General features: G+C 39.8%; 1 protein-coding gene across 1 annotated transcript in view; it reads right to left on the bottom strand.

Annotated features, from left to right (window-relative positions):
• The window catches only part of AGBL1 (AGBL carboxypeptidase 1), a gene marked incomplete at both ends in the record, with an annotated part of 267,987 nt that overhangs the window by 195,248 nt on the left and 47,203 nt on the right, over window positions 1-25,536 (bottom strand). The window contains 9 exons of the mRNA XM_079540867.1: window positions 4,451-4,538; window positions 7,332-7,480; window positions 7,829-7,915; window positions 8,494-8,577; window positions 10,045-10,643; window positions 11,532-11,648; window positions 13,619-13,692; window positions 14,657-14,822; window positions 19,640-19,848. Coding sequence (XP_079396993.1) covers window positions 4,451-4,538; window positions 7,332-7,480; window positions 7,829-7,915; window positions 8,494-8,577; window positions 10,045-10,643; window positions 11,532-11,648; window positions 13,619-13,692; window positions 14,657-14,822; window positions 19,640-19,848 — 1,573 coding nt within the window. The remainder of the gene's footprint in view (window positions 1-4,450; window positions 4,539-7,331; window positions 7,481-7,828; window positions 7,916-8,493; window positions 8,578-10,044; window positions 10,644-11,531; window positions 11,649-13,618; window positions 13,693-14,656; window positions 14,823-19,639; window positions 19,849-25,536) is intronic.

Below are 25,536 nucleotides of genomic sequence, written 5' to 3'. Positions count from 1 at the left end.
GCAACCAAAAGATGCAATTTCAGCTCCTGAAATTTACAATACTAGTTTATTTTGCTGCTGTTCATTCTTATTCAAAGGGGTGGAGAGAAAAGGTAATTATTCTTGTCAAACTCTCCAAAACAATCAGCTCTTTTTCATACAGAGGACACAATACAATGCTGTTGGGTTAGGGTTTTTTTTGTGGATTTTTTTTTTTTTTTTTTTTTTTTTTTTTTTTGGAATACCTGAATGTAATAGTTAGAAACATGTAAATGATACTGAGCAGATCAATAGACAGTACAGGAACACTGAGTCCCACAGGCAAACCAAAAACCTACAGTTTTATCCTCAGATGAACCCCTCACCCCAACACTTTTCTCACAAATAAATTACTGTAGTATTGGACAAAGAGACTCAGATTAAAAAAATGCAGTGAATCAACAAATATAGGAATATTTACCTAGCAATTTTTTTAAAGGTCAGGACAGTACCATTTGATCTAGATCCCATTAGTTTTAATGGTGAAGAATGATTAAGAACCATTCCTGTATTGTGGGGAAGGAAAGGACTCATCTCCCTAGCCTCTAGCTACAGTCAGCATTACTTGGAAGGCTAGATAACCTCACTCATGGATAATTTTCACCAAGTGCTGAGATCATCTGAGTTCTCCCATCCAAATTTGTATTTGTGGTCAAAGACAGTGGAGGAAGCAGGACTTTGCAGGAAGATACTGCCCATATGGTTTCCATACACATTTGTGAAGTCTTCCTGCCTGTCCCTCATGGGTAAAATCTAGTAAAATCTTATCCTTCTATCATCAGTAATTCTGCAGTCAAAAAGCCTCTCCTGTCTAAAATGGCCACCTAGCCCAGAAGCTCTGCACCACCAAACACCTCTGACCTTGACAGTACCCTAGCAGACCACACTTCTTTGCCGCTGTAGTGCTCAGATCTGATGATCCTGAGAGTACAGATGCACAGCTCTCAAAGTGCTTTGCAGTCTATTTCATTCTTCTTTTGAGCCTCTCTGCAATTCCATAAAACTACCCAGATGCTTCTAGACTTTGAATTTGTGAGGCTTCACTGTTCTTCACTCATATGCCAGAAAAACCACCTGCGTGTGCACAACGTAAACGGTCACGTATTCCTACAGCATATAATCTGTTCACCTCACAATCCACCATATGATGCAGTAACTCTGAAGGAAACTTTAAAAACAGCATTTCTCTTTCTTCCCTCCCTCTTTCCTGCAGCTGCTGACACTCTGAGATGGTTCTTCTGCTTCCCTGTTACCACACCAGGCTAATACTTTTTCTTCAACACTACCCTACCAGCAGGAAACCCAAATTAACAAGCAGGGAAGAGACTATTATTCTGGGCTATTCTAGGCTTTGCTGGTGCTGCAGTGTTTGTTGCAACACTGGCACAAGATTTATTTGTCTCAGTAGGTGAGCATCAGTGTTATCCTCCACTTACATGCCCTAACTTATCCTTGCCTACTTATATGAGAGCTGAGATCGTCTTCCCTCATGCATTTCTACAGGACTGTGCATGATGAGGGCCCTATCCTGACCAGAATTCTACAGTATTACTGACAGTTATAACACAGTTTTCCTAATGAACTGAAATGCCATTCAGCAAGATCTCATCTTCTGTCTGGAGAGTGCAAATGTGTTTTCACCTTTCATCTGTATGGCCTTGATGGAATTAAAAAACAACCATAGCAACATCTGTTCCTCACTACTTTATTTATGTTCTCTTTCCAAAAGTGTTCCTAAAGTCTCACGAGCTTTCTAGAAGATAATGCACTTGTTATTAGAAGGGAAATAAGAGACCAAAGGATGCTTTCTTCCTTTTTAAAATCATCTTACAAGTTGTATCTACCATGCCTTTCAGTCACTTAATAATAATTAAATCATTTTGCTTGCTGCTCTCCTTCAGAAATAACATACAGGTAATATATTTTTAATACAGCTATGATGACAAGTTAATAACAATTATAATAATACTTATCACTTACACTGTGCAGTAATTTTTTGAGCTTAAACCTTTGCAAGCATTATCTAATTAAAACTTGCCTCCCATTTATCTGGGTAGTAGGTAAGTGACTAATTATCCATGTCGTATAGACTGGGAAAGTGAAACATATACAGTGAAGCTCTTGGCCAAAGATAGATACAAGCTGGTAAAGGAGCTAGATTCTACCTCAGGAAATACAACAAGTCTTGCTCATCTTATCTTCTAACTTCCTGCCTGAAGAACTTAATATAGTCAGAAGTACTGGCAGGTGATGGAATACACAGCAGTGTATCAGCTTAGACTAAAACGGCAGAAGAAAATATCTGGCTTGGATTACCAGAGTGTTTGAAAAAAAGCCTAATTGGAAAATTAACTGTTTATCACCTGCATCCCTTTGTCCAAAATCCATCTACCACTTGGAGCTTGTTATGCTCATTTTACAACGTGTCCTGATGTGGTACATGCACTGTGCTTTAGTAGCACTTTGGTTTATAACAAAGTAGTAGCATTTAACAATTTATGGTTCATACCTAAATTCAGCTGTTACTTTGGGGCCTGTCACACTGGAAATTGGAAAATACACCACTTCCCCTTCAAAGCATGTCCAAGTTAAGGCACTTTTATTCTCCTGGTTGTAGGCAGAATCCTATGTAGGCAGTAGAATGTTCCCATGAGCATCTCGCTACTAAGGCTTACACTCATGCTATGAACATCAGGTGCCAGCAGTGTCACAGCATCTCTCGTGGATATCATCAGAACCAAGATGTAGCCTGCTAATGACGATTCCTTATAATGTGGTTATAAAGATGCTGAAGAGAAAAAAAGACCTAGTTCTGACACTGCTATGGCCACCAAATAGCAAAGTCTTTAGTGGTGGTGTGAGAATAAAACACTCCATGTGCCTCATTATTATCTGTGGAGTAACTATTGTCTGGAAAAGCTAGGGGTTTTCTAATACGCCTAGAATGAGCCATGAAACCAAAAGGCACAAGCATGTTGTCACCAATTCAGCATGCTGCCATTGTTCCTCAAATAATTTGCTGGAAAGTAATATTATCCAGTGCATAAAAGCTGCCAAGACAGCAAGTGAATTAGATGATCTTATAGTAACTGCAACTCTGTTTATCATGGGTGTATCCTGTCACATCTTGGAGAGGCAATAAAATAGGGCAGAAGCGTCACTCAGCCTCCTTTTGACAAGAACTCTGCTAATATTCTCTGCAAAATAAAAGCTCTCTTGTAAGACATATGGGAAAGGTACGCAGTGACAGAGGTGTGCCACAACATTCATCTTTTTTTGAGTGAAGTATCCCATCTTCAGCAAAGATGAATGTCAACAGAGATGAGCATCACCTGGATATTTCGTGAATATGCCTTCCCTCCCACTGTCCTTCAGCTCAGAGGTTGCCCTCAGTGAGAGCTGTGCAGCAGAAACAATTAAGGGCATTCCAAATTCATGAATTTGGTACTTTTACCTGGTAAAAGTAAATAGATGAGGTCCCCTGCAAAATCTGCCAGTCCGTCCCCCAGGATATGTGACCAGAGTGAACAAAAATGAAGTGAGATGCTCTCCCAGAAATACAAGCAGCGTGGTATCACTGCAGTGATCGCATCTTCTCCTGTTCTGAAGCCATCATCTGAGCAATCACAGACCTACTTTGTCCGTACTCCCTACCCTAGCACAGTTTCTCATTACTGGGAATCAACTTGATAATCAATGAAACAGAAGGGATTTGACGTTCAGCAGAGGTGAGAGTTCATGTGTATCTGTAAGAATTCTTGTGTACACAGAACATGTACAAACAGGGAATGAGACAGACAGGAGTAGTCAGTATACATATAATTCAATACAAAATTAGAAAACACCAAATCAATACAACTCCATTCTCTCATATTCTAAACAAGAATCAGATTAATTGATTAATTGTACAATCATGGTTTAATCTTGGAAGTCAGCTGCTGTTTAATCACTTTACAGTAACTATCTTGTTAATGACAGGATAAGCCATTGCTATATGGTAAATTAGCACACGAAGCTTGCCCAGCTTGCATCTGCTGGGCTTGCTCATTTTATCTTGTATCCAGAAGCCCCTACTGGAAGAAACCAGAGGTTGCAGGCATGCAAAAGGAATCCATTGCACCACAGTATGCTAGCTCTCAAGAGAGCAGCTTCAGAAGTAGAAAAGGTGATGTGAATAAAGGTTAGTTAAGGGTTTCCGTTCTAGGGAAGTTTCTCCCTTCTAAGGGAGAGAATTCTGCACATGCCCTGTTCTCCTAAAGCAGATTTCAAGGTCTCACTTTTAGCTGTCTCCTGAAGTTGGGGGCACACAAAACACAGAACTAGCATCAATTTAGGGGCATTTAAAACACGGCACTGTGGTTGGAGGTTAACAACATCTATACAGCTAACAGGAGGGGAACTGAGGAGCTATAGACTGTTCACCACTACTTACTTGTAGTAGCTGATATCATGTCCTGCTCGAAGCCAGCGAGGCCTGCCCTGGAGAGCTTCCTTCACCGAATACAGAACCAGCTGCATGCCTGCAGAAAACAAGAGTTTCAAGTGACGTGACATCCCTGGCTGGAAAAGACAGAGATGGAGAGGAAAAAGGAAAACAAGAAGGATTATTATTTTCTCTGTGCTCTCTTGGCAGACAGTTAATGCAAAGTAAATATATTTCCATGCTTGGTTCTACTGTAACCATGTCAGTCCCGAAAAACACTGCCAGAAGAGAGCTGAATTAGGGTTTGTTAGAAAATAAATAATCCTGCTGGCCTTTGGAAAGGAAGACTTCAGCTGTTCTGTTTACAAACACATAGAGGAAGGGATAGAAGAGAAGAATAGGAATCAACATATCAAACAGATCAGGAATTTGTTTAGTACAGTATTTCATGCTTGGCTGCACTGTTATTGAATCCTTAATCTTGCCAGAACATTAGAGGCCTTGTGGTGCATCTGGAATTATACTTTCAGAAAGAAGCAAGAAAAACTGTCCTAGAGTAAGTTTTTAAACTTTCAATTAGACCTAAATAACACTGATTATTATGATTGATACTGACTACATTGAAGATCTAAATGCTGATAACAGCAGCATCTGTCTTTGTACTGCATTATGCTGGAAGATGACTTCTTCCTGACCTCCAAAACATTACTGTTTCAAGCCCTGAGCTATGCAGCTCCATCTGAACTGTGCAGCTCCATCTGAACTGTGCACACGTTTATTCACAGCTCCATGAAGCAAGCCCATTTGCAGGCCATTTTTCTAGCAAATTCTTTCACTCTGCCACCTGCTTGCCCCCTGTTAGTGGTACAGCAAGGATCCTGCCTTTGCAGAGAGGCACTGGGTGGCCCTAGTGAGGTGTGGGCTTAAGATCTACACTGCTTTCAGCATCCCAAATTCCATCTCCTTCCTTTCCCTGTGAGTGCAAAGCTCCATACATAACCAAACTGCCTCAACAGTAATGACCGATACTGGTCTGACATCTTATTTCAGTTTAAAATAAATAAATAATAAATAAATAAATCCACTTTTCCTTTCCATTTTCCACACACAAACATTCCATTTAGAAAACAAACACAAATCAGGCTTATGAGACAGATCTCAGTATTTTCCAGGCTGGAATTCATAGGTGGAAAAAAGGAAGGAAAGAGGTGGAAGCTGCATTTCCCAGCCTGCCCTGCTCCTTATCACAACTGTTTCACAGAATGCCTTTTCTGCTGATGTGAAAATTAGGCAGTGCTATCCAGCTGGGAGCAAAAGGGAAGAGAAGACTCAAAACAGGCTAATAATCAAGAGCTGTAAATTATTGCCACTCATGGCACTGAAGTCCTAGTATTATGACATGGGCATTAGCCCAGGGAAGCGCAAAGGAAATCCAGCAAGTAGGCAACACCTCTTTCCCACTGTCTGTGAATATCAAGCACGTGCTGGCAGGGGTGCTGAGCCTCACTCACCCAAGCTGAATAAGCTGGAGCACTTGTACTATCTCAGTGCAGCAGAAGCAACCCACAGAAGAGCTGTTTTAACAATCAGTCCCTCCTATAAGCCATGCTAAAGCATGTCATGGTTTACCCTCATTACACTGGATGCTTTTTCAAACGTTTTTCTTTCAGATATGTATTTTTTATTACATGCTTGAACATGCAAGTCATGTCCAATTTCAGTTTGCAAAAAGAGGTGAAAAACGTTGACAACAGACAAAATAGCAGATAATAAGCAGTCTCCCACCAAAAATACTCAGAATCTCAAGCTATGAAGACACCAGTGGCTGTATCAAAGCTAGCAGTGGGGTTTGCAATAAGAAGGACCTCAATATACTTCATTTTCAGGCTGCCACCAGATACACCATTTTTAATGGCTTGCTTATTCAAAAAGCAGAATAAGATGACAAACACAAAATTCACTTTCATTTGGGATCTATATGAGTATTTGAACTTCAGCCCTTAGGGCTAAAGAGCAAATGCCTTATAATTCATTATGCCACTCATCCAGCCAGTCTCACAAATACAAGTGACACATCATTCTAGCTCCTAGTGCTATTATTTGTTTTAGGTACACTGATCCTGAGAGTGTTCCCCCCTTGTGATGTTGAAGGTTGTATCCACAGTGCTTCAGAAGAATGTGAAGTCTGATATTAAGGACATATTAAACATTCTGAATCTGGTCTTGAACTGGTGTAAATTAGCACAGCTCCATGGAAACAAATCAAAAACTCTCTATGCCAGCTAAGAATTCAACCCACAATCTTCATGCAGATTAAACAATTTTTCTGCTAAAATGAGTACTGAAAGCTAGGATTTGCCCTGGCTATTTCTAAGCAATGCAGCCTTTCTCCTGACAGACTATGACAGGAACTCAAAGACAGCTTTTGACTGAATTTTTTGTATCAACAGAAGTCTCATCAGATCTAAAGGCAGAGAAATGTCTTTCAATAAACCCAAAAAAATCATTAATATTTGTTTGAGCATTATCTTTATTTACCTAAATCTTATTAGAGCTCTTCAAATCCTGTGCTACTCATTCAATCCCAGAAGATCCCCTTTCTTTCTTCTTCCAACCCCAGTGCCGTTCTTCCTCAGTTCTGGTTTCTAATCAAAGAACAATGACCGTTTTTTCCACAAATCCTATCTCAATACACAGTTCGCTCCTCAGTTGTGTTGAGGATACGGAAAGGTTATCTGTCAAACCTAAAATAACTCTTTTGGTGGATTTCAGTGCAAATAAAATGAAGCTTACTGTCTTCTTTATAGACGTGGAAATTTCAAAACCCTTATGGGATGAAAAGTATATCCATGTGAACAGAATGCTATCCCAATTTCCCCAGAACTCATACCGTAATTAAACTGGCTATTGAGCTTCTCACAGTTGATAACGTTGAAGCGATAGGGAACTGCTGATTTCATGCCACGGACTTGAAAGTAGAACCACTGGTGATGCTGGTTGGTGTTCACATCTGCATTCATAATTAAATCATACTCAAACCTGTTAATGAAGACAAAGAAATGGTGCTCATGAACATCCTACCAATCCACTACTGAATCTGCTGAATGCAACCGAACGTTAACTCTGTCAAAGAGCTCCATCGAACCAGTGGCATCCAAACACACCTTCAAATATTCACAACATTTTAGCCATGTAAAACTTCACGAGCTCTGCTTTCTCACTCCCGATTCTTTCAGGACATCTAAATATTGGCAGGTATCGTAAGCTCTGCATCATAAAACTTGCTGCCCTGGCTGGTGCTTTCAGAACCCAGCAGAACCCCAGCATGTCATGCAGTGAACAGAGTAGAAAGCCTGGCTGGGACACAGCCACTGCAGGAATACTTACTCACGCACTTGGATGGCTTTGCGAAGGTTACCCGATTCAAACTTGGAGAAGAACATCAGACAGCTTGGAGCACCTGGGCTTGAGTGACTGCAGTAATTCAAAGCAAAGATACCAAATAAGCAGGTTGCTTCAAAGACAAGTCCACCCCAGCATCTTTTGTATATTAATACAGCTTTTTATAAGCTCCTCGCAAGTAAGACCCTGAGAAGTAGCAAGAGATTAGCAAATCCATAATCTTTCTTCCAGCATCCTTCTTGACTCTTGCTTAATGATTCTAAATTTCATCTTCTTTTTCTTTCCCAGCAATCACTTTTGTCCCAATTCTTATTGCTCTTCATTCTAGTTACTTTCATCCCTGACTTATTCCCACTAGTTCATTAATTACACAATCCAGCTCTATACAAGCTTTCCATTGTCTGTGACTAGACATAGTACAGGGCAGATGAGAAGGCCACAATCAGACAAAACTGCAGTCAGTTTCAAAGCAAATCATTTCCCCAGGGCCATGTGCCAGTACTCTACTCCTGCAGTAAACGTTTCCTGTTGGGCCTTGCCTCCTACATCACTTCTTGCATACCTTTATCTGAGGTTAACCAAGTAAACAGAGCTCACTAGCAGCACTGACAGCGCCACTAGTTACAATTCCCTGTGTTTAGTTCACTCACCTGGGCTCATCTAAATCAAAAACAGTTCTTCCAATCAAATCACCAGGCTGGATTAAGCGACGAACATCATCAAGTACTTTGTCCCTAACAAAAATAAAAAGGAGAAAAAAAAACCCAACAAATTGTCACGACACCGTGAGAAGTCTCAGTAAAGGTAACCTAGAAGAAATGTGAAAAGGCTTAAAAAATTCTTCTGAAGGACTGGTAAGAAGAGTTCAGATAATTTCACATAAACTTCACCTGTGTTTACCTATTTACTTAACCATGAGAAAACTCATACTCAATATTTCCATTACTACAAGTTGCCTTTCGGATGAAACAACTTATTCTACACAGTTTTTACTCTTTGCAATATTCAATCCAGTCTGTTTTATCCCTGGTTTCTTTCCAGACAATTTCAATCCTCCAACTGGCCAGTCTTGCCCCTATAGGAAAATACCTGTCGTAACTTTCAGGCCCACTCATCTGTCTCCCAATCTTCACTCCAAATCAGTCTAAATTGTACTCATTATTAAACTGAGGTTCTCTGATCCCAAAAGAAGATCAGATGTGGAATGCCAGATTTACTTCCTGACCTTTGCAGCAATCACGTTATGCCCTGAAGCATAATATGATTATTCCCATTTTAGCCGTACAGTTACACATTATTACAATCACAAAAGCAAAGCTCTTAGAGCAACAGTGCAAGAAGATGGGATCATGAATTTGCCTCTAAACAAGACTTTTAGCTTTTGTATTTGCTACAGAAAGAACTCCCTCTAGATGTCAGAAAATAGTGCTTCTTCACAAACTCCATTTGGTTAGTGTTCATTTCATCATCTTTAAAGTTTAGCTCAGAGTCCTGTACATTCAATCTCTTTGTTGTTTGGTTATAAACTCCTATGTCACTAAAACAAAATGCAAACTCATTGCACACAGTCACAGATGGAACAGAAACAACAGTGGTTACAAAGAGAATTTCCTCTCCCAAATACACCTTTTCCTTCCATTGTGCACCTGAAATGGCAAGAGAACAGAAATCTCTAGCAATGCACCAAAGGGAAGACTCATTTTCATTCTTTTCATCGCGTTGCATGCCATAATTCTGGGTCTTGGTCTATCTACTTTAAAGAAAAGGCACTCACAGATGTTTCTCAGTGCTCTGACCAGATTTGGGCCTCATTGCATACATAGCTACACGGATACCGATACATTTATCAATAGCTAGATTAATACCAGTTTAGAATATGAGATAGGTGAGTGTTCATGGACTCACAGAAGCCATAAAAATCTCCCTCCAGCATGGCCTCTGCCACCTTTATCTACCAGGCAAAGAAAGAGCAATGCATGGGCAAATTCACCATTCCTCCACTGACACACAGGACGTCAATATCAGAAACAGGCCTGATGGTTTCTAATCCTGTTCCCAATCCAATCAGATGTAAAACCTAAATAAAAATATCCTGATGCGCAGCCTATCTTCCTGTGGCAAACAGTCCAACATTTGCTCTATGACTTCCTAGGCAGCTCAGAGATATGACAGTCAAAACCTAATCACATTAAAGCAGTCACCTTTGAACTCCATACTGCCGATCCAGCATGGGCATGCCATAAGCAGGAGGCTGGTGGCCCCAGAAATCAGGGAATGCCAAGTCTCTGTAGGCTGGTATGGACTTGGTACATTTGGCCCTGGCTATGTAGAAGTGAGGGCTGTGGAATGGAATATTCCCTTGGTGTTCCTCCAGAAGGTCTGTCATTATTTCTGCGGTCTCTGATCTGACTCCAGAAGTAGGATCAATTGAAGGTTCACACTCAGGGTTAAATATTTTTTTGTACCAAGCAGCTTCTTTGGGGAGGGGACATGGAGAAAATGTATGACTCTTGGCTGGCTCTTCTTCATAGGAATTTGCATTTTGGACTGTTTCAGCAATCTCTCTCTTTTCACTGAGCAGACTCCTTGAGCATTTCTCCTTCTTTATTGAACTCTGCAGTGAAGCTTTGAAATCCTTCTCCCGTGGATCTGATTCTGCCTCTGTGTCACTCTGGGTCCTCCATCTATGGTTTGGATCTTTCACAGAATTACCACTTGGAATGAAATGAGATGAAGTGGAGGGAAGATTCTCAGTCCTGTCTTCTGACTTATTCTCTTCTTCGGATTCTGAATCAAGCTCCTTTAAATTTAAAAAGCAGAAGAAATTTAAAGAAACTTAAGGACACATCATGCCTCCCTCCAGAGAAAACCCTGCAAGAAATAAAGAGAAAATATCTATAGATCTTCCAAAATAATAAAATAATTTCTCCAATAAGACAGCCATAGTAGAACTACCTACCAGAATTCCTTTATCCACAAAGTTGTTTCAATGGTAGTCCTCCGAAAATAAAAAAGATCAGATTGAGTAATATCTGATCAAAACCCACTGTTACCATAAATTTGATAAATAAATATCATATCATTAAATATCATAAATTTGATAAAGATAATTCACAAGGCTCTTTTTTTTTTTTTTTTTAATTTGATGTTACAGCAGGTGAAAGGAGATCAATCTATTATTAAAAACTCCACCCCTGTTTTCATGCAAAAGTATAATTTAATCCCATTTAATTACTTATGGACACAATAAACCTGACAGCATTGTACATATAGGAGATACATTCATCCAATGGTCCTTTTTCCATGTTCATATTTGAGTCACAGCTTTCAGCTTTCCTAAATTCACTCTGAGACTTGTTATCTAAATTATTATCTGACAGATTTCTCATGGGGCAATTGATTCAGTAGCACTTAGTTAATCCATAGCCAGCCAAATGTGCATCAAACATCATCATTCTCTTTCTATTATTCTTGATTCAGGCCAATAGACTACAGCAAAAGGTCTTAATCTTTGTTTTTCCAGCCCTATAAGACACCTGGGTTTGCTTTCGCAATGGGCTTGCCTGGTTATCTGCTGTCAGTATATCTTTTCAAGTAATTCCTAACTTCATGAATACTTATATTATATACTATATAATAAGTATATTATATATACTTATAAATAAAGGAAGTCATGCCATGACTGTACCTGAAAATTACGGGAAAGTTCTGGACACATAGCTTCATATTGCCCAAGCTCTTCCTCTGGCCGGTCAAGCCCCGGCCTTGACCTCAATTTGTTTACATCTGTCTCCAAATCATAATCCTACAAAAACAGAGATAGAAAAATATGTGCATATTTAACATGACCCATATGCACTTCTACATGACTGTAAAAGTAATATTCTGCATAACATTCTTTGTTTCCATTACCATAGTGAATCCTACAACTGCTCCTCCCAAACTCATGAGGGCTGTAAACTCAATTAACATAATGGCAAATGGAGGCACAAAAAGAGAGACTAGATTGTGAAAAAGGAAAATTTGGAGTTTTGCTATCTAGGAACATGCCTGGAAATACTGTGAAAAAGCTCAGTTAAAAAAGTATCTAGACCCACTTACTTATACTTGAACCTATTTATAAGCATGTCAGCTTGAGAGGATCCATAATAACGGACATCAACAGCTATTAGTTGTTCCAGGGCACATCAACAATTTCCCTTATGTTGTGCAAACCAATAGGTATATGCTCTCCAGACACAGCTGGTAATATTTTGATTCAAAGAAACAATATCATTTTTAAAAAGTGTATTTACCAAGAAAATCCCAATAATACATGAAAGAAAAATGGCCTCACAAGCTACCGGCAAAATTGGAAAGCTTGACAGTTCTACCTTTGATTTAGTCAACCAAATGACATCTCTAATTAAACAGAATGGCCCAACTCAGCATCAGAGTTTGCAGGAATCAATTGCTCATATTTTACATTTCTCCCTCAACGTTGTTGATACAGAGCTTTAAAAATCTTGCCCAATCAATATTCTGCACTTTATCCCTAACAAAAAAAAAACAAACACAACAAAACAACAAAAAAAAAGCCCAGCAACTTTTAGATAGTTATCACTGAAGTAGGGATAAGAATTATATCTGAATCTTTCATGTATAAAAGCAACCATGCATCTATGTGCAACGCTCTGTATCAGATCTCAGAACCAAAATGAAGTTTTGGTTCAGAAGTTATCTCATTGAGAAAGGTACACTGAAAGTTCATTACTTATTCCCTGCTTCATCATGGGAGATATACAACCAACATACAAAACAGACAGTAGTCAGAACTCGTATTCAGAGCAAACTCTTAGGCAAAAACCACCAAAGAAATGCTCACTTCTGCTTGGTAAACACATACGAATAATGAAATGGAACAAGCACATGGGATGTTTCTGAATGAATAACTAATTAAAGAAGGAGATAAATTCTCAGTGAGCCTTATTCCTAATGAGCATCTTGATGAGTTCTAAAATACAGACAAAACATACAGATAGGGCCAAGTTAGGATGCCGAGCTACTGATAGGGTTTTCATTCTTGTTTTGTTAGTTTTTATACTTCCTTTTTTTCATCGTGTGACAAATTAAATTAATACTTGGAGAAAAGCAGGGCAACAAATGAAACAGCCCTTCCATAGAGGTCTCAATCATATCTAAGTAGTCTATGTTTGCAACTTTGTTTCTTCCCAAACCAAAACCCTTTCCCTGGACCATAACACTTCACACTTGCGTATAAGCTTGTATGTGTCTTCAGAACAGAAGTTTGCACACTCAGCTCCTGCCTAGTCTTCTTTCATTTGTTTTGCCAATTAGATCATGGCAGAGAGAGTGCGCAAAGGGAGAAAACAGAGATATTGAATATTACATCTTATTATTTGTGTGCAGCAGCAGATGATGGACGTATCTAGGTTCAAATGCCTCACCTATAGCTTAAATGAATTAATCTTTCTCTTACAATAGGTGTATAGCCCAACTGTGCACTGATATGGGAACAAAAGGAGGGTTAGACTTGCCTAGGTGATAAGCTTGGTAATTAATAGGATAAATGCAGGGACTCTCCACTGAAAGACAGTCCTTTCTCTTTTTCCATCTTTCAATTATCATTGTATTATATTATTATTCATATAGCATACCCATGCGGAGCACATATATCTACATTCTCTGTTTAGACGATTTATCAGGATGTCAAAATGGACAACAGTTTATTTTCCAGTGTATGGATGATAAATAAACTGTCATTTACATACTTACTTCCTCTTTACCCTCCACATCATCTTTATTCAGGTCTTTTTCCGTGTCTTCCTCACTATCACTTTCATTATCATCTGCAGAAGAGAGATACAGGCAAATGCATTCAATCTAATATCCCTCTCAGGCCCTCCACAGCAATACGTGCCATCTCATGTGAGGCACACATGCCTTCCAACCAACACAATCCTGATTAAAGCAGATTCCATTTCTTAATCTGGTATAAATGCATTTGGCACTAATTCTCACAGTTCTTAAAGCTCTGTTCGCTTGGAATCAAGCACTGCCTTTCAAAACCATGACAAATATCACCATGATATGGATCCAACTCTTATTACAAAGCCACAGAGATTTTCTGCTTGGCTGCAATGACATTACAGGATGCTCTTAATCTATATTATCTAGATTAGGGTATTTTACTGCTATCATCATTACGGTATCTGAGTATCTTCCATGTGCAACTGAAAGCAACAGAAAAAATGTTTGTGCATATCACAGAGTTTACTGTTTCTTTGTTTTTGCAGAGTGGCTGTTCTGCCTGTGCTCCAGTTCTTACTTCCAGCAGGTGCTGAGATACATCATTTACTCAAGTTATTTGCCTGCTATCTGCTTTTATTTTAGAAAGGAGAAAGGATAATACGTCCCAAAATTATTTACTGAGAAGACCAGAAGGCAGTGCTATCCCCAGAGCCATGCACAGGCAGTTGCCTCCATCTCTCTTGCTGTCATGGAACTGTGGCACTCCCAGCCTCTGCCACGCTCATTCTGTTCCATTACTTTTTGAATCACAGATGGATTTATTTACTTATACTATTTCCACCATTTATTTTAATCTTTTCTCATTTATTCTCCAAACAGAACCTCCAAGTGTCAAGAAGATGTGGGGGTGGTTCTATCCCTAATGAGTATCACTGTAATCCAGGCTAATTTTAACTACAAACCTCAGGATAAGGCAGATAAAACTCCTTTCCCCAGACACTACACTTAATTCTCACATCACGCTCCATTTCTTCCTACCAAACTCACCCTTCAGCAATTCACCTTCAGATCCCATACATGGACATTCAGTCTTGACGTTCCCAGGAAGAGGGAAGGAATAGGAACTTCTCACTGTCACCAGAGGCAGAGGCTCCTTGGGGTAGCACTTCCGTAGAATCTGAGTCACAGTGGTTACAATTGGATCCAGATTCTTGCAAGATAAACAGTCCTAAGAACAAAAGAACAACAATATTAAGAAAGCCGGCGCCTCTTACAATTGCCCAGCCTACTGCATGTGATCTCCTAGAAATGTTCTTCTGATTGGAACATCAAACCATTGCTATCACATAAGGCTTTCTCCCCCGTTTACAAAAAAAGTAAAAATAAAAAAAATTTAAAAAAATTAAGTTCTGGAGTCTATTTCCTACAGAAATAACGGCTCCCAGGAGATTTCTATTCTCACTTAACAGAGCCTCTCTGCTCTTCAACATTCGAGTCAGAGCATACTGCATCCATTAGAGTATAAACAGTAGCACTGAAGAGATAAATTCCTTCATGCAGATATGAAGTCTTGCAAAGATCCTAAATTTTGAATGTCAATTCACAACAAAATCTATGTTTCCATATCTTTATTATTGCTATCTCCAGAACCACGTCAGAACTAACACAGGTAAACCAGGACAGCTTCACCATCTTATCACTTTCCTCAGTACACTCTCTGAATGAGAACACTTGCTGTTCACTCTTCTATATGGTTAAACACTGGACCAAATAGCCTGAAAGAACACCTTATATCACCTAGTCACAAAATACGGAATTCCTTGAGAATCTTAAATCTACTCTTACAATCCAATGTAGAAATCAGAAACATAAGGAGCTATGAGTCTCCAGGTATACTTGAAAGATTTGGAATATTTTTTTTATCTGTATTTATTACTTCACTATAGACAAGTGACTACTTGGTCTCCATTTTATGCCTTTCCTTACTGCTTATGAACCAGGATCATACACGAGTTTCCTACCTGGACTCCTTATTTTTATTGTAACAAGAACCTACCAGAGGGGCACACGTGCACCTTTAATGTAACAGACAGGCAGTTCAGATAACTTATTAATGCTGTTGCCCAAAGGCACATTGCCTAAACACACACAACGTTCACAAAACCAAACCACCTAATTTTCCAAAATCTTCACATTTCCCCAAATACCATGTATACATTGTATCCATGCCACAGCCTTCACCAGACTGACTAATCCATGCAGCATCCTTCTTGAGGTTACAAGTTGTACCACGCTTACCAGCAAGCTGATATATTCAGTGATTTGGGACTAAGGCTTAGCTCATCAGAACAGGAATGCAATTCAAACAGCACAAATGTGCTGTATGCCTGAAGAGGGATATTAAAATAAGTTCTAATATCATCTAAAAACTTTGGTCTCACTTCAGTACAGATAAAATGGTGCTCAGTGCTACTGTCTCACAGTCCATAGTCAGGACTCTGGCTGGACAAGAATTCAGCAGATGCAGTAAGAGGTCAGAAGAACATAAAGCCCTTTTTAATAAGCAAGAACAGAAAAATGGCTGGGTTGATTTTTTTTTTTCTTTTTTTTTTTTTTTTGTTGTTGCTGTACAGGATTTTAGTCTGTTTTCTCATGTATGATTGAACAGCATTATAAGATTCAGTGGGATTAACTAGGATTCCTGTAGGGAGACTAGAAAAATCATCTAAAGCTGACATGCTTACAGGACTCGCTACAAGAATCTTAATATGTATTTCTGGATCTCTGGCTGCTACAAACAAGGGTGAGAAAAAACAATTTTGAAAGCATCTCCAAGGAAATTCTACAGCAGTTAGAGCAAAAGCCAAGGAAATTGATTTCTATTTCAAGTTCACCCATTCATATGGTATTTGGGTGCCTTAAGTTCACTTGTTATTGAAGAAGAGATAAAGGAAAGTTTGCATGTGGGGACAGAACAGCCTTGACTATGATTTACTATACTATAGAGTTTACATGCTATCATTTACCAAGGAAAACTGTTCTGTTTTTACTAGAACACAGTGAGTGCTAGGCTACAGCCATCTTAATTCATTTCAATGTGAATTGAGCTAGTCAAGAGCAGGGCATTTTCATACTGACCATTTCCACAAGAGGAATTATTCAAGAACATTGCTTGAAAGTAGTGCTTTCCTTTACAGAAAATTAACTTAAAGATGTTAACAAACCTTCAGATAGAAAATTGAATATATTGTACTACTTTCATTACTGTTCTTAAATTGCTTTGAGGTTCCGACATAACATGGTTTACAGGTGACTGAAAAATGGTGTATCACTGTATAAGAAAGCTTTTTTTTTTTTACTGGCACCTGAGACATAGACAGGAGATTGCTTTGTTTGCGTGTGAACTATCCTATTTATTTTGTAGTGGATGAGGGAGCAGAATGATTCCTTAGCCCAGATACCCCATAAACAGCTAACCTGAATTCAGGGGATTTGCTTTGAGTTCCTGTAGTTAAGCTTTTCTCCTTAGAATCTGTAGTAGTCTTACCAAGACATTATAGAAAGGCTTAGATATTACATCAAGGTAAGAGATAATTACACTAATAGAAAACATAGAGGAGAATATAGACTAACATTAACTTAGAACAGACTCTATATACCAGACGAGCTTAAGAAATCACATGAGCAAATGATACAATAGCAAAAGAATGGTCTATACTATGGTCTTTCCTAAAGCAGACACAAACCAGTCTTCTTGTCTCAGAGTAGGCAGCTGTCAGTCACTGCATGCACAAAGCCAGACAGTTGCTGATGTGAAGAAACTATTTAACTGCCACTGCAATCTAAGCAAGGCTTGGAAGAAGAAATGGAAGTAGGAAGTGTTTCATTTTCACAAATGATTTTATTATCTAAAATTATTTTTCATTCCAGGTAGGAGTGGAACTCAATTTTTTTCTCCAAGCTCTCCACAAACCAAGATGCACCTTGTCCCAGTCAGTGTAAGGAAATAGTCTTAGAACAACAGCCTCTTTCTGAAAAGTCATAAGCTTAAAGGCTGTAAAGCTATAAGCTCAGGTATTCTGGATACCCATGTAAGCCCAGGCACTTCAGCTGTCTGACAGTCCATACCATGAGCAGTTGCTGAGGGGTTCAGTTGAAAACCTGCCCTGTGAATGGGGGCTTCACTGGGGTTTGTCAAATCCATCCCAGCAGAGCTCTTTTGACTTCAATAGAAAAAGGGGGAAAAAGTGTCTCAGCAGAACTTTTCTAGCCAGCCTTTGACACCTTTAAAATCACATCAGTTGGCCAATTTGCTCAGGACTAAACACCACAGCCAGCACATTCCTAAAGGCATTACAAAGTTGTCTGCATAAAGAACCACTGCTTTCCCAATCGGGAACTGCCTTGCTCTCTTTCTCTCCAAAGCCTGCATTTCTTCTTAGAAGGATGAACTTCCCATTTTCTCTCTACTATCTCCTTCTATTTCATCATCTATGAAGATGTTGATGAACTTTCAGTGGCAGCAGTAGTCTCCACATTCGGTCAGATCCAAGAAGAGCGAGATCTTACAGGGCTGCCAGACACCTACTGCTCCCCATCTTGAGGAGAGACTGACTACAACAAAGAAGAAATGAGCAAATGTGGAGCTTTGAGCCTATTAACTCTGGTAATTCCCCTTTCAAAATCAACCTAAGTATAGCATAGAGCAGAAGAGAATAAACTAGAGGCCCCTGAAGCTGTCATTTCCGCTCCACTTCTAACCTTTGGACAGATTAGCCTTCTCAGTGCTCACTGCATACTTAGTGTGTCATTTCCTGTTTATTCACCCAAGGTGACCCCAGGTTTGCACTTTTCATAGTGTTGCTCCTAGGCTGAGCTATCAGGAGATGTTAGCTCAGAAAAAAACATGGGCTGTAGAAGGCACTTGAGAGAGAATAAGCTGACATCTACCCCCAAGCAGCTGTTACCACACTCCCTAGTCAATTTTCTGCATATCAGGGTGTTGGCAATAAAGAGCTGATACTCCCTGAAAGCTCTGCTAGCTGTGGCCACCTCATCCCATCTGAAGGGAAGGCATGGGGGGGAGGAAGAAAAAAACAAAACCAAACTTCTGTCATTCTATCTCCTAGGTTAGAAATATCTTTGTAACAAGAGAATCATTCATGATAGCGACAGAAACAGTGAAGAAGCAGATATATTGCCTTACAGTCCAGTGTATTTGATAGAGGAAAAGCAGATAGATGCTCATCCTGTATAGGATGGTTCTGGAATCGGTTAATGCATCAACCATTGAGAATTACAGTAGAAATACCCCTTGTGGAATTGCACATGTCAAGAACCGAAGGCTTCTCAGTATTTCAGTATTTCTCCAGTATTCTCTAGTGTTTCTCTAAAGGAAGCATGCTGGCAAGAGACAGAGAGGAGTACATTACTGTTCTGTACGAGCCCCTTCTACATCTTACAGGGTTCCCATCTTCAGGACCATCATCTATTTTTTGACAGAATTACATTAATGTTTCACAAGGTTAAAATTGGGCCTACTGAAAAGCAACTAATTGATGTTTGTCTTAACAAAAGCTTGGCTAAATCAACACTTTTTGGTAGAAAAGTGATTTAGTGGAATTATCCATCTGATAGAAACCCAGGATACCTGAAAGAAAACATGTCATGAAACACCTTGACTCTTCCGTGGAAACTCTGCACTGCACTTTGGGAGAGAATGTCCAAGCAGAGAGCGGGATATGATGAGAGGAAAAAAAAAAACCAAACAAAACAAAACAAAACAAAACAAAACAAAAAAAAAAACATTAAAAATCCTGCTACAACTCCTATGAGGAGCAGTGGGGATTAACATTAGTTTTAAATGGGAACATTTTCATCAGACTGAAAATTGTCAATAATTTTTATTTTAACATTATCATTTTCCACTCACGACAGAACTTCTTGCAGGATGTAACGTCTAGATTTCAAGACACTTTTACACTGAGAGATAGGATGCAGTGCTAACTACCAATCCATTTCACTAAAGCACGAAGCACCATTTACCTGCACACTTGTGAAGAGAATCTCCATACCTCGAGAACCAAGGAAAGTCTCCCTGCCCAGCTGGATGTTGGTGATGTGCTTTAGGCAGAGCAGGAGACCTCTACGAATATAAATGTAGTTGTTGGAGACATCGTTGTGATGCCAGTCTTGATAGAGCCTCAACAATCCACCCAGATAACCTCTGTTCACTGCTTGTCGGCTGTTAGATTCTGAAATGAAAGAGAAAAGGATGAATTAAACTCTTTCAGCTGCTCATTCTAGTTGACAGCCACATGGCTATGCAGTGCTTATAAACTCAGACTTTAACACCTCTTCCTCATCTCATGGACAAAGCTAAATCTTTTGATGCTGTTGCAGATTAAGATGTTATTTGTTAAATATGAGCTAGGTTCTCAGATTTACAAAAAGAAGTCTCACATCTAAGCGGAAACAGTCAGCCAGAAGACTAAAAGAATGAAGGCTTTCTTTTAGCAAACCAATGCTGGGGTAGGCACAGAGCCCTTATCTCCTTCCAAGTGCTAATAAACCTAATCCAGATCACAGCACTGTAAGTGTCTCTGAAACTAAAGAAACTCCTGAGGAGTGAGAAAAGCCAAACAATAAGATTAGCTGACAGCAGGTCACACGCTCTTCACATAGTGAATGTATTTTAGTCCTGACAGAACACCTCGCTGAGATCAACAAACACACAAACCTTGTAGCTGCACAATCCTGTCAACTGTTAACTTCTAAATACATTCCCACTTGTACCTCTATAATGAAAGCCATGAATCAAATTATTCTGGGAAATCATAGCCTGTCTCCTAACATCATGAGACAAAATAAAACCCCGAGTATATAAAAATTAACAAAATACCACCATGGACAGCATTTTGGGCTCTCTTCTGCTGCTTTCTGGTTTTGAAAAAAAAATTAAAGGCAACGTTCAGATCATTTTTGAAGGTTTTACAAAGCTCAAAAGATACTTTCAAAAATAAAAGCTAGTTTTATAAAAAAATATGAAGGGAAAGATGTTGACGCTCTCTTAATCACACGGATACAGAACTCAACAAAGAAGATTAGAAAACTTGGTGATAAAAAGTGAATTCCTCCATACGACCATTCTGCAGCACAGCCCTTCGCCAACTGTGCTCCGTGCCCTGCCCCACAGGACGAACATGAAACCATACCAGATTCCAGGCTCCCTCCCTTCAAACTAACCCTGCCTAAACACACTTTCCCAACCGGTCCTGACATTTCTGACAGTGATAACACATTAGAAGCTGCGAGGAGCTCGCCAATCAACCAAGGGACCAGGTAGCATATGTGAGACTGGAGCTCAACTCCTTGAATACCGATCAGAGTTTGCAGCTCACAACAGATGGCTCTTGGTATGGATTCTCCAGAGCTAGTAGGCTCCAATTCATTTCCAGTCCATTAAATAGAGTGCCAGAACCTCTCACACCTGGAACGTTAATCAGCAAGGATTCACAGGGCAGGAGAAGAGAGAATAAAAAGGGGTAAAGACGCTGGATGAAGAAAATTGGGAGCAAGGAAGCCAGAGAGAGAGCAGCTAGCATACAGCTAACCTGAATCCCAGTGATGTAACAGATGAAGATTTTGGGAAGGGGAAGGAAGTTACCTGCAGTCATCTTAGTTGCTCTCTACAGTATATCAGCAAACTCTTTCCCAGAGAAAGGATTGGAAGGTAGATCTGCAGCTACCTGGCCTTGCCCTGCAGCTTGCTCTACCACTGCCATCACAGGGCAGGTGACAGTGTCCCAGCAAAAAAATCCCTCACTTCAATCCTGATTTGCATCTTCACACAACTCTGCTGATGCCTCTGCACTGTCTGCACATCACGCTGGCATTTCATTCTTATACCTTACGCACAGCTGTGCCCAGACTGTGCCCTACACTGTGGCCTGCATCTCTGTGCAGCCCTTTTTCCCCTTTTTAACCTTCTCATACTTTCTCTACCAGTACAGCTTGTATTCCAGGGCTTCATGGTTGTCAGACTTTTAGCTTAACCTTCTCCTTTGACCTTCACTCTGTTTTTCTCTCCTTTTTTTTTTTTTCCCCTTTCTTTTTTTGACTCCCTGCTAGAAAACTTTAATTGCTTGAGAATCCTTTATCAATTACTTTATTCATGATTTCCTGCTAATCCTCAACCAGCTGTCATGTTTACTAACCTGCAGGATGACTTACCCCTTAAATCAGTCAATCTTCCTTGAAGAATTACTCAGAGAGCTCTGTAAAAGTCAATAAGTGTATAAAACATGACAAGAAGAGTCAGGCAGTGTAAGGTAGGGACAATTTGGATCAGGCTCAGAGCCTCCCTTAACTCTTCAGAGGCAGATGAAATTGGACTAGAAGTAAGGATTTACAGCCCCTAGCATTCACTCCTTGAAGTCCAAGCTTTCTGTGTCATTGTCAGCAGAGTGAGAGAAATACCTCACAAAAGCTGCTTGGGGAAGTTAATTAAATATAATTCTTATCAGATGTGCTCATGAGGTTTTCATAGAAACATTAAGGTTGGAAAGGATCATCTAGTCCAACTGCCACCTTCCACCAACGCAGCTCACTAAACCATGTCCCTAAGTACTACATCTACCCTCTCCTTAAAAGCCTCCAGTGATGGTGATTCCACCACTTGACTGGGAAGCCTGTTGCAATGCATCACTACTCCCTAAGGAGAGTCATGTCCTTCAAGACAGACTTCCATGTTTGGATCCCAAATCCATGGGACCAGAAGACAGCTGTCCCAATGCCTCAGTCTTATTACTGGATGAAAAGCGCTGAGAAAGCTGAGAAAGACAGTTTTGTTATTTGTTTCCCCCATGTGCTCTCCTGCACTTATCTCCTTTAAGATCAGAACGGTCACTTTGGGAAGAGCAGCTGAGATAGTCAGTTCTGCAAGCAGATAGGAGAGGCAGGATTATACTTTGCCAGCACTTTCATCAAAAGCAATGAGCATTTAACTGAAAGGGAAAGAAAGCTTTCATTTTCCTTCTCCCATTCCACTGATTCACTTCTGCTCTTGTGTGTGTTGTTTTTTTTTCCTCCAGTGTTTTGGTTTTTCTCTTCCAGATTTTTTCAGTTGTACAGTCAAAAAAAAAAAAAAAAAAAAAAAAAGTATCAAATAAACGAAGGAGGAAGCATGCCAATATCTCCAGAAGGCAGAACAGAAAAAGAAGGCCTCCCCACCTGTCTGTGTCTGCTGGTGTCTCCATCTAGGGCTGCACCTGCATGTGTATCTGCCTATACGTTGGCACAAATACAGATGGTGGAAATGAATCATACAGGTATAAGCAGAACTGCACAGATTTGTGGGCAGCAAGAACCCACCCCTCCTGGAGCGAGTATGCATGATCTGTGTTGGTAAAGCAGCAAAACATTCTATGCCTTTTGACCCTTTTTGTTATTATTTTGTTAGTCCCTTTCCTTTTCCTTGAGTGCAGCCAATGTTTTCAGTGGAAACAGAAATTCTCCTCCTAGGTAGCTTCCAGGAGTGTCTAGACATGCATGTGGGAATACCCAACGTCTTTTTTATTTCCACCCTCATTTAGAACTTAACATCCACTTCTGGTTTCCGGGGCAGTGCTGTTGACCAATGAAAATATCCTCTGCTATAGTGACAAAATATCCAGCCGAATAATCCGTTCAGTTAGTTAGGAGAATGTGACACGGATGCACAGCCAATGTGTGTCATTACCAAAGGAGAGATGCATCTGAATTAGCAAGGGACTCACACAACGAGGAAATCCACAGTTGTGAAAGAATTCTGATTTTGCAGTGGGGGTCAAAAGACAGATGAAAGCCAGGTTTTGAGTCTAGCAGATAAGACTTAGGACAGCTAGTGGGGCTTTGGCACAAGGGGGAGCATTTATGAGGCTCTCTCTTGTATGCCAGTCCCTTTGAAGCATTTGCCAAGAACACAGGGAGCACTGGAAAACATGCAGCATTTTTAATCACAAAACTGAATTACGGTCAACCTGAAATATGATGAGCAATGCATTGCTTACCAGGCAGAACAAAGAGACTTATCTTTCCATCTATCTACTTAAATCTCTTTGTTGATGCCACTCAGCTGATTCATCATGCCACAAGCATATATTGCTACAGTTTGGAGATAAGAATGCTCTGCTAGATTAACCCTATGGCCCCTAAGGGACAAAAGGAAGAACAAAATCTTCAGCTTCTCTGCTCTTCTCCAGTCACTGTCTCTTAGCAATGAAAGATACAAGTGAAGTGAAAACATCTATTCTATTCTGCCATTGTGAGACCATTTTTTGCTGGAGATAAACATGAGGGTGCCCTGCAGAAACAGAATGAGGTGTCCTCAGAGAAATCTTGTCACCCATCCAGCCCTGGGATAAACCCATACATGGTAGGCTATAGAGTTCCAGCAAGAAGTCAGTATTAGACTCAACTATTTGGGAAGGTAGAAGGCTAATTCTGTGCCATAAACTTCACAGGCATCCTTGAGAACCAAAGCATTAATTTGAGCATTTAGGATAGAGGCCTAACACTTGCACAAAGTAGAGGCAGGACTTGCTAGCACATATAAGTTCCTGGTCTAGGTGCAGAGACACTGTATGTTGTGAGCTTAACATCAGCACAAGAACAGCTCATTTTTTCTACTCTGAAAGTTCCAGGTTTTGGACTGTAAAGTAGTAATCATATAAACTATATCATGAGGTGCAATTCTTCACTAATTGGCTTCTGTTGCACTGTTTGTATATATAAAAGAAAGCAAGCCAAATCCTTCTGAAATTTTTGAACTAACCTCAGAAGGAAAGTGATCTTCAAAAAGATCCCTCTTCCTCCTTTATTTTCCAGTTTCAAAGCATCTTCGGGTTGTAGCCCAATAGAAAACCAAAAATAAAATGCAAAAAATAAATAAATACTTTCTGCTTGAAATTTCCAGGTTGATTTTTTTTTTTTTTCCCTCAAAGTGGTTTGAAAGTTCAGACAAGGATGCTAGAATTTGGAAGACTTCCCAAAAAATTGGCCACTGAATTTTCTGAAGCCCAATCATCACTGGAGGCACAAAGACATTGCCAAGACACAGACAGTAAGCAATCACTGTAAAGGATATCAGCAGAGAACAGTGCAACTTCTTGACACTTAACTCCTCCACACCCACCCTCAGGAGCAAAACAGCAAGAAGCTGCCATGCCCCAGGAGATGAATGAACCTTCTTCTGTAAAGAACTTAGCGATTTTGCCTGGGACATCTCTACAGATGAACATCAGTCTTCGAAAGGGTATGAAAAGGAGATTGAATCATTTTTCCCCTCTTATAAAGCTCTTCTCAAAGTGAAGCTTTAAATCAGGATCAATACTATCTGCATTCTGAAACTCAGGAAGAAAGCACAAACACAGAACTTGTTTTAGATGATTATGAAGCTATTTGCAAAATTCGACTCTGATCACATTATTTCACATTATCCCACAAATACTGATGATAGGTTTGGGGCCAGACTGATAATGGAGTCTCAATCCAGAGGTGGGAAATGAGGTCTTAAAATGATTGTGAGGAACAAGCATCTTGCAAAATACCTGACAAATCACTGACATCGTGCTGTGTTTAACTATAGGTCTACTTTGACACAAGACCAAAGACCTATAATTCAGTAGATCTGTTGCAAAGCATTATGAATTCAGGCATAGAGGGTGCAGGCCATTCAAACTGTAATGTGTGCTAGAACACTGCTTTCTGTTCCTCACAGTTACTCGCCCCTACTTGATGCCAGCATAAAAGGAAAAGTATGACACTGATTATTTTATCCTGCCAGCCACAAGACAAAATCCTTATGCTTTGATGAAAAAAAAAAAAAAAAGTGGGTGAAAGGTTAAATAAAGGTTAGTTGACAGAAGATGAGGCAGAAAGAGCAGAAAGTGAGAGATGAAAGC

This window comes from Tetrao urogallus (genome assembly GCF_951394365.1).
Source record: "Tetrao urogallus genome assembly, chromosome: 11".
Classification (NCBI taxonomy): domain Eukaryota; kingdom Metazoa; phylum Chordata; class Aves; order Galliformes; family Phasianidae; genus Tetrao; species Tetrao urogallus.
The sequence above is the reverse complement of the archived record's forward strand: the minus strand, read 5'-3'. Positions and strand labels throughout refer to the sequence as shown.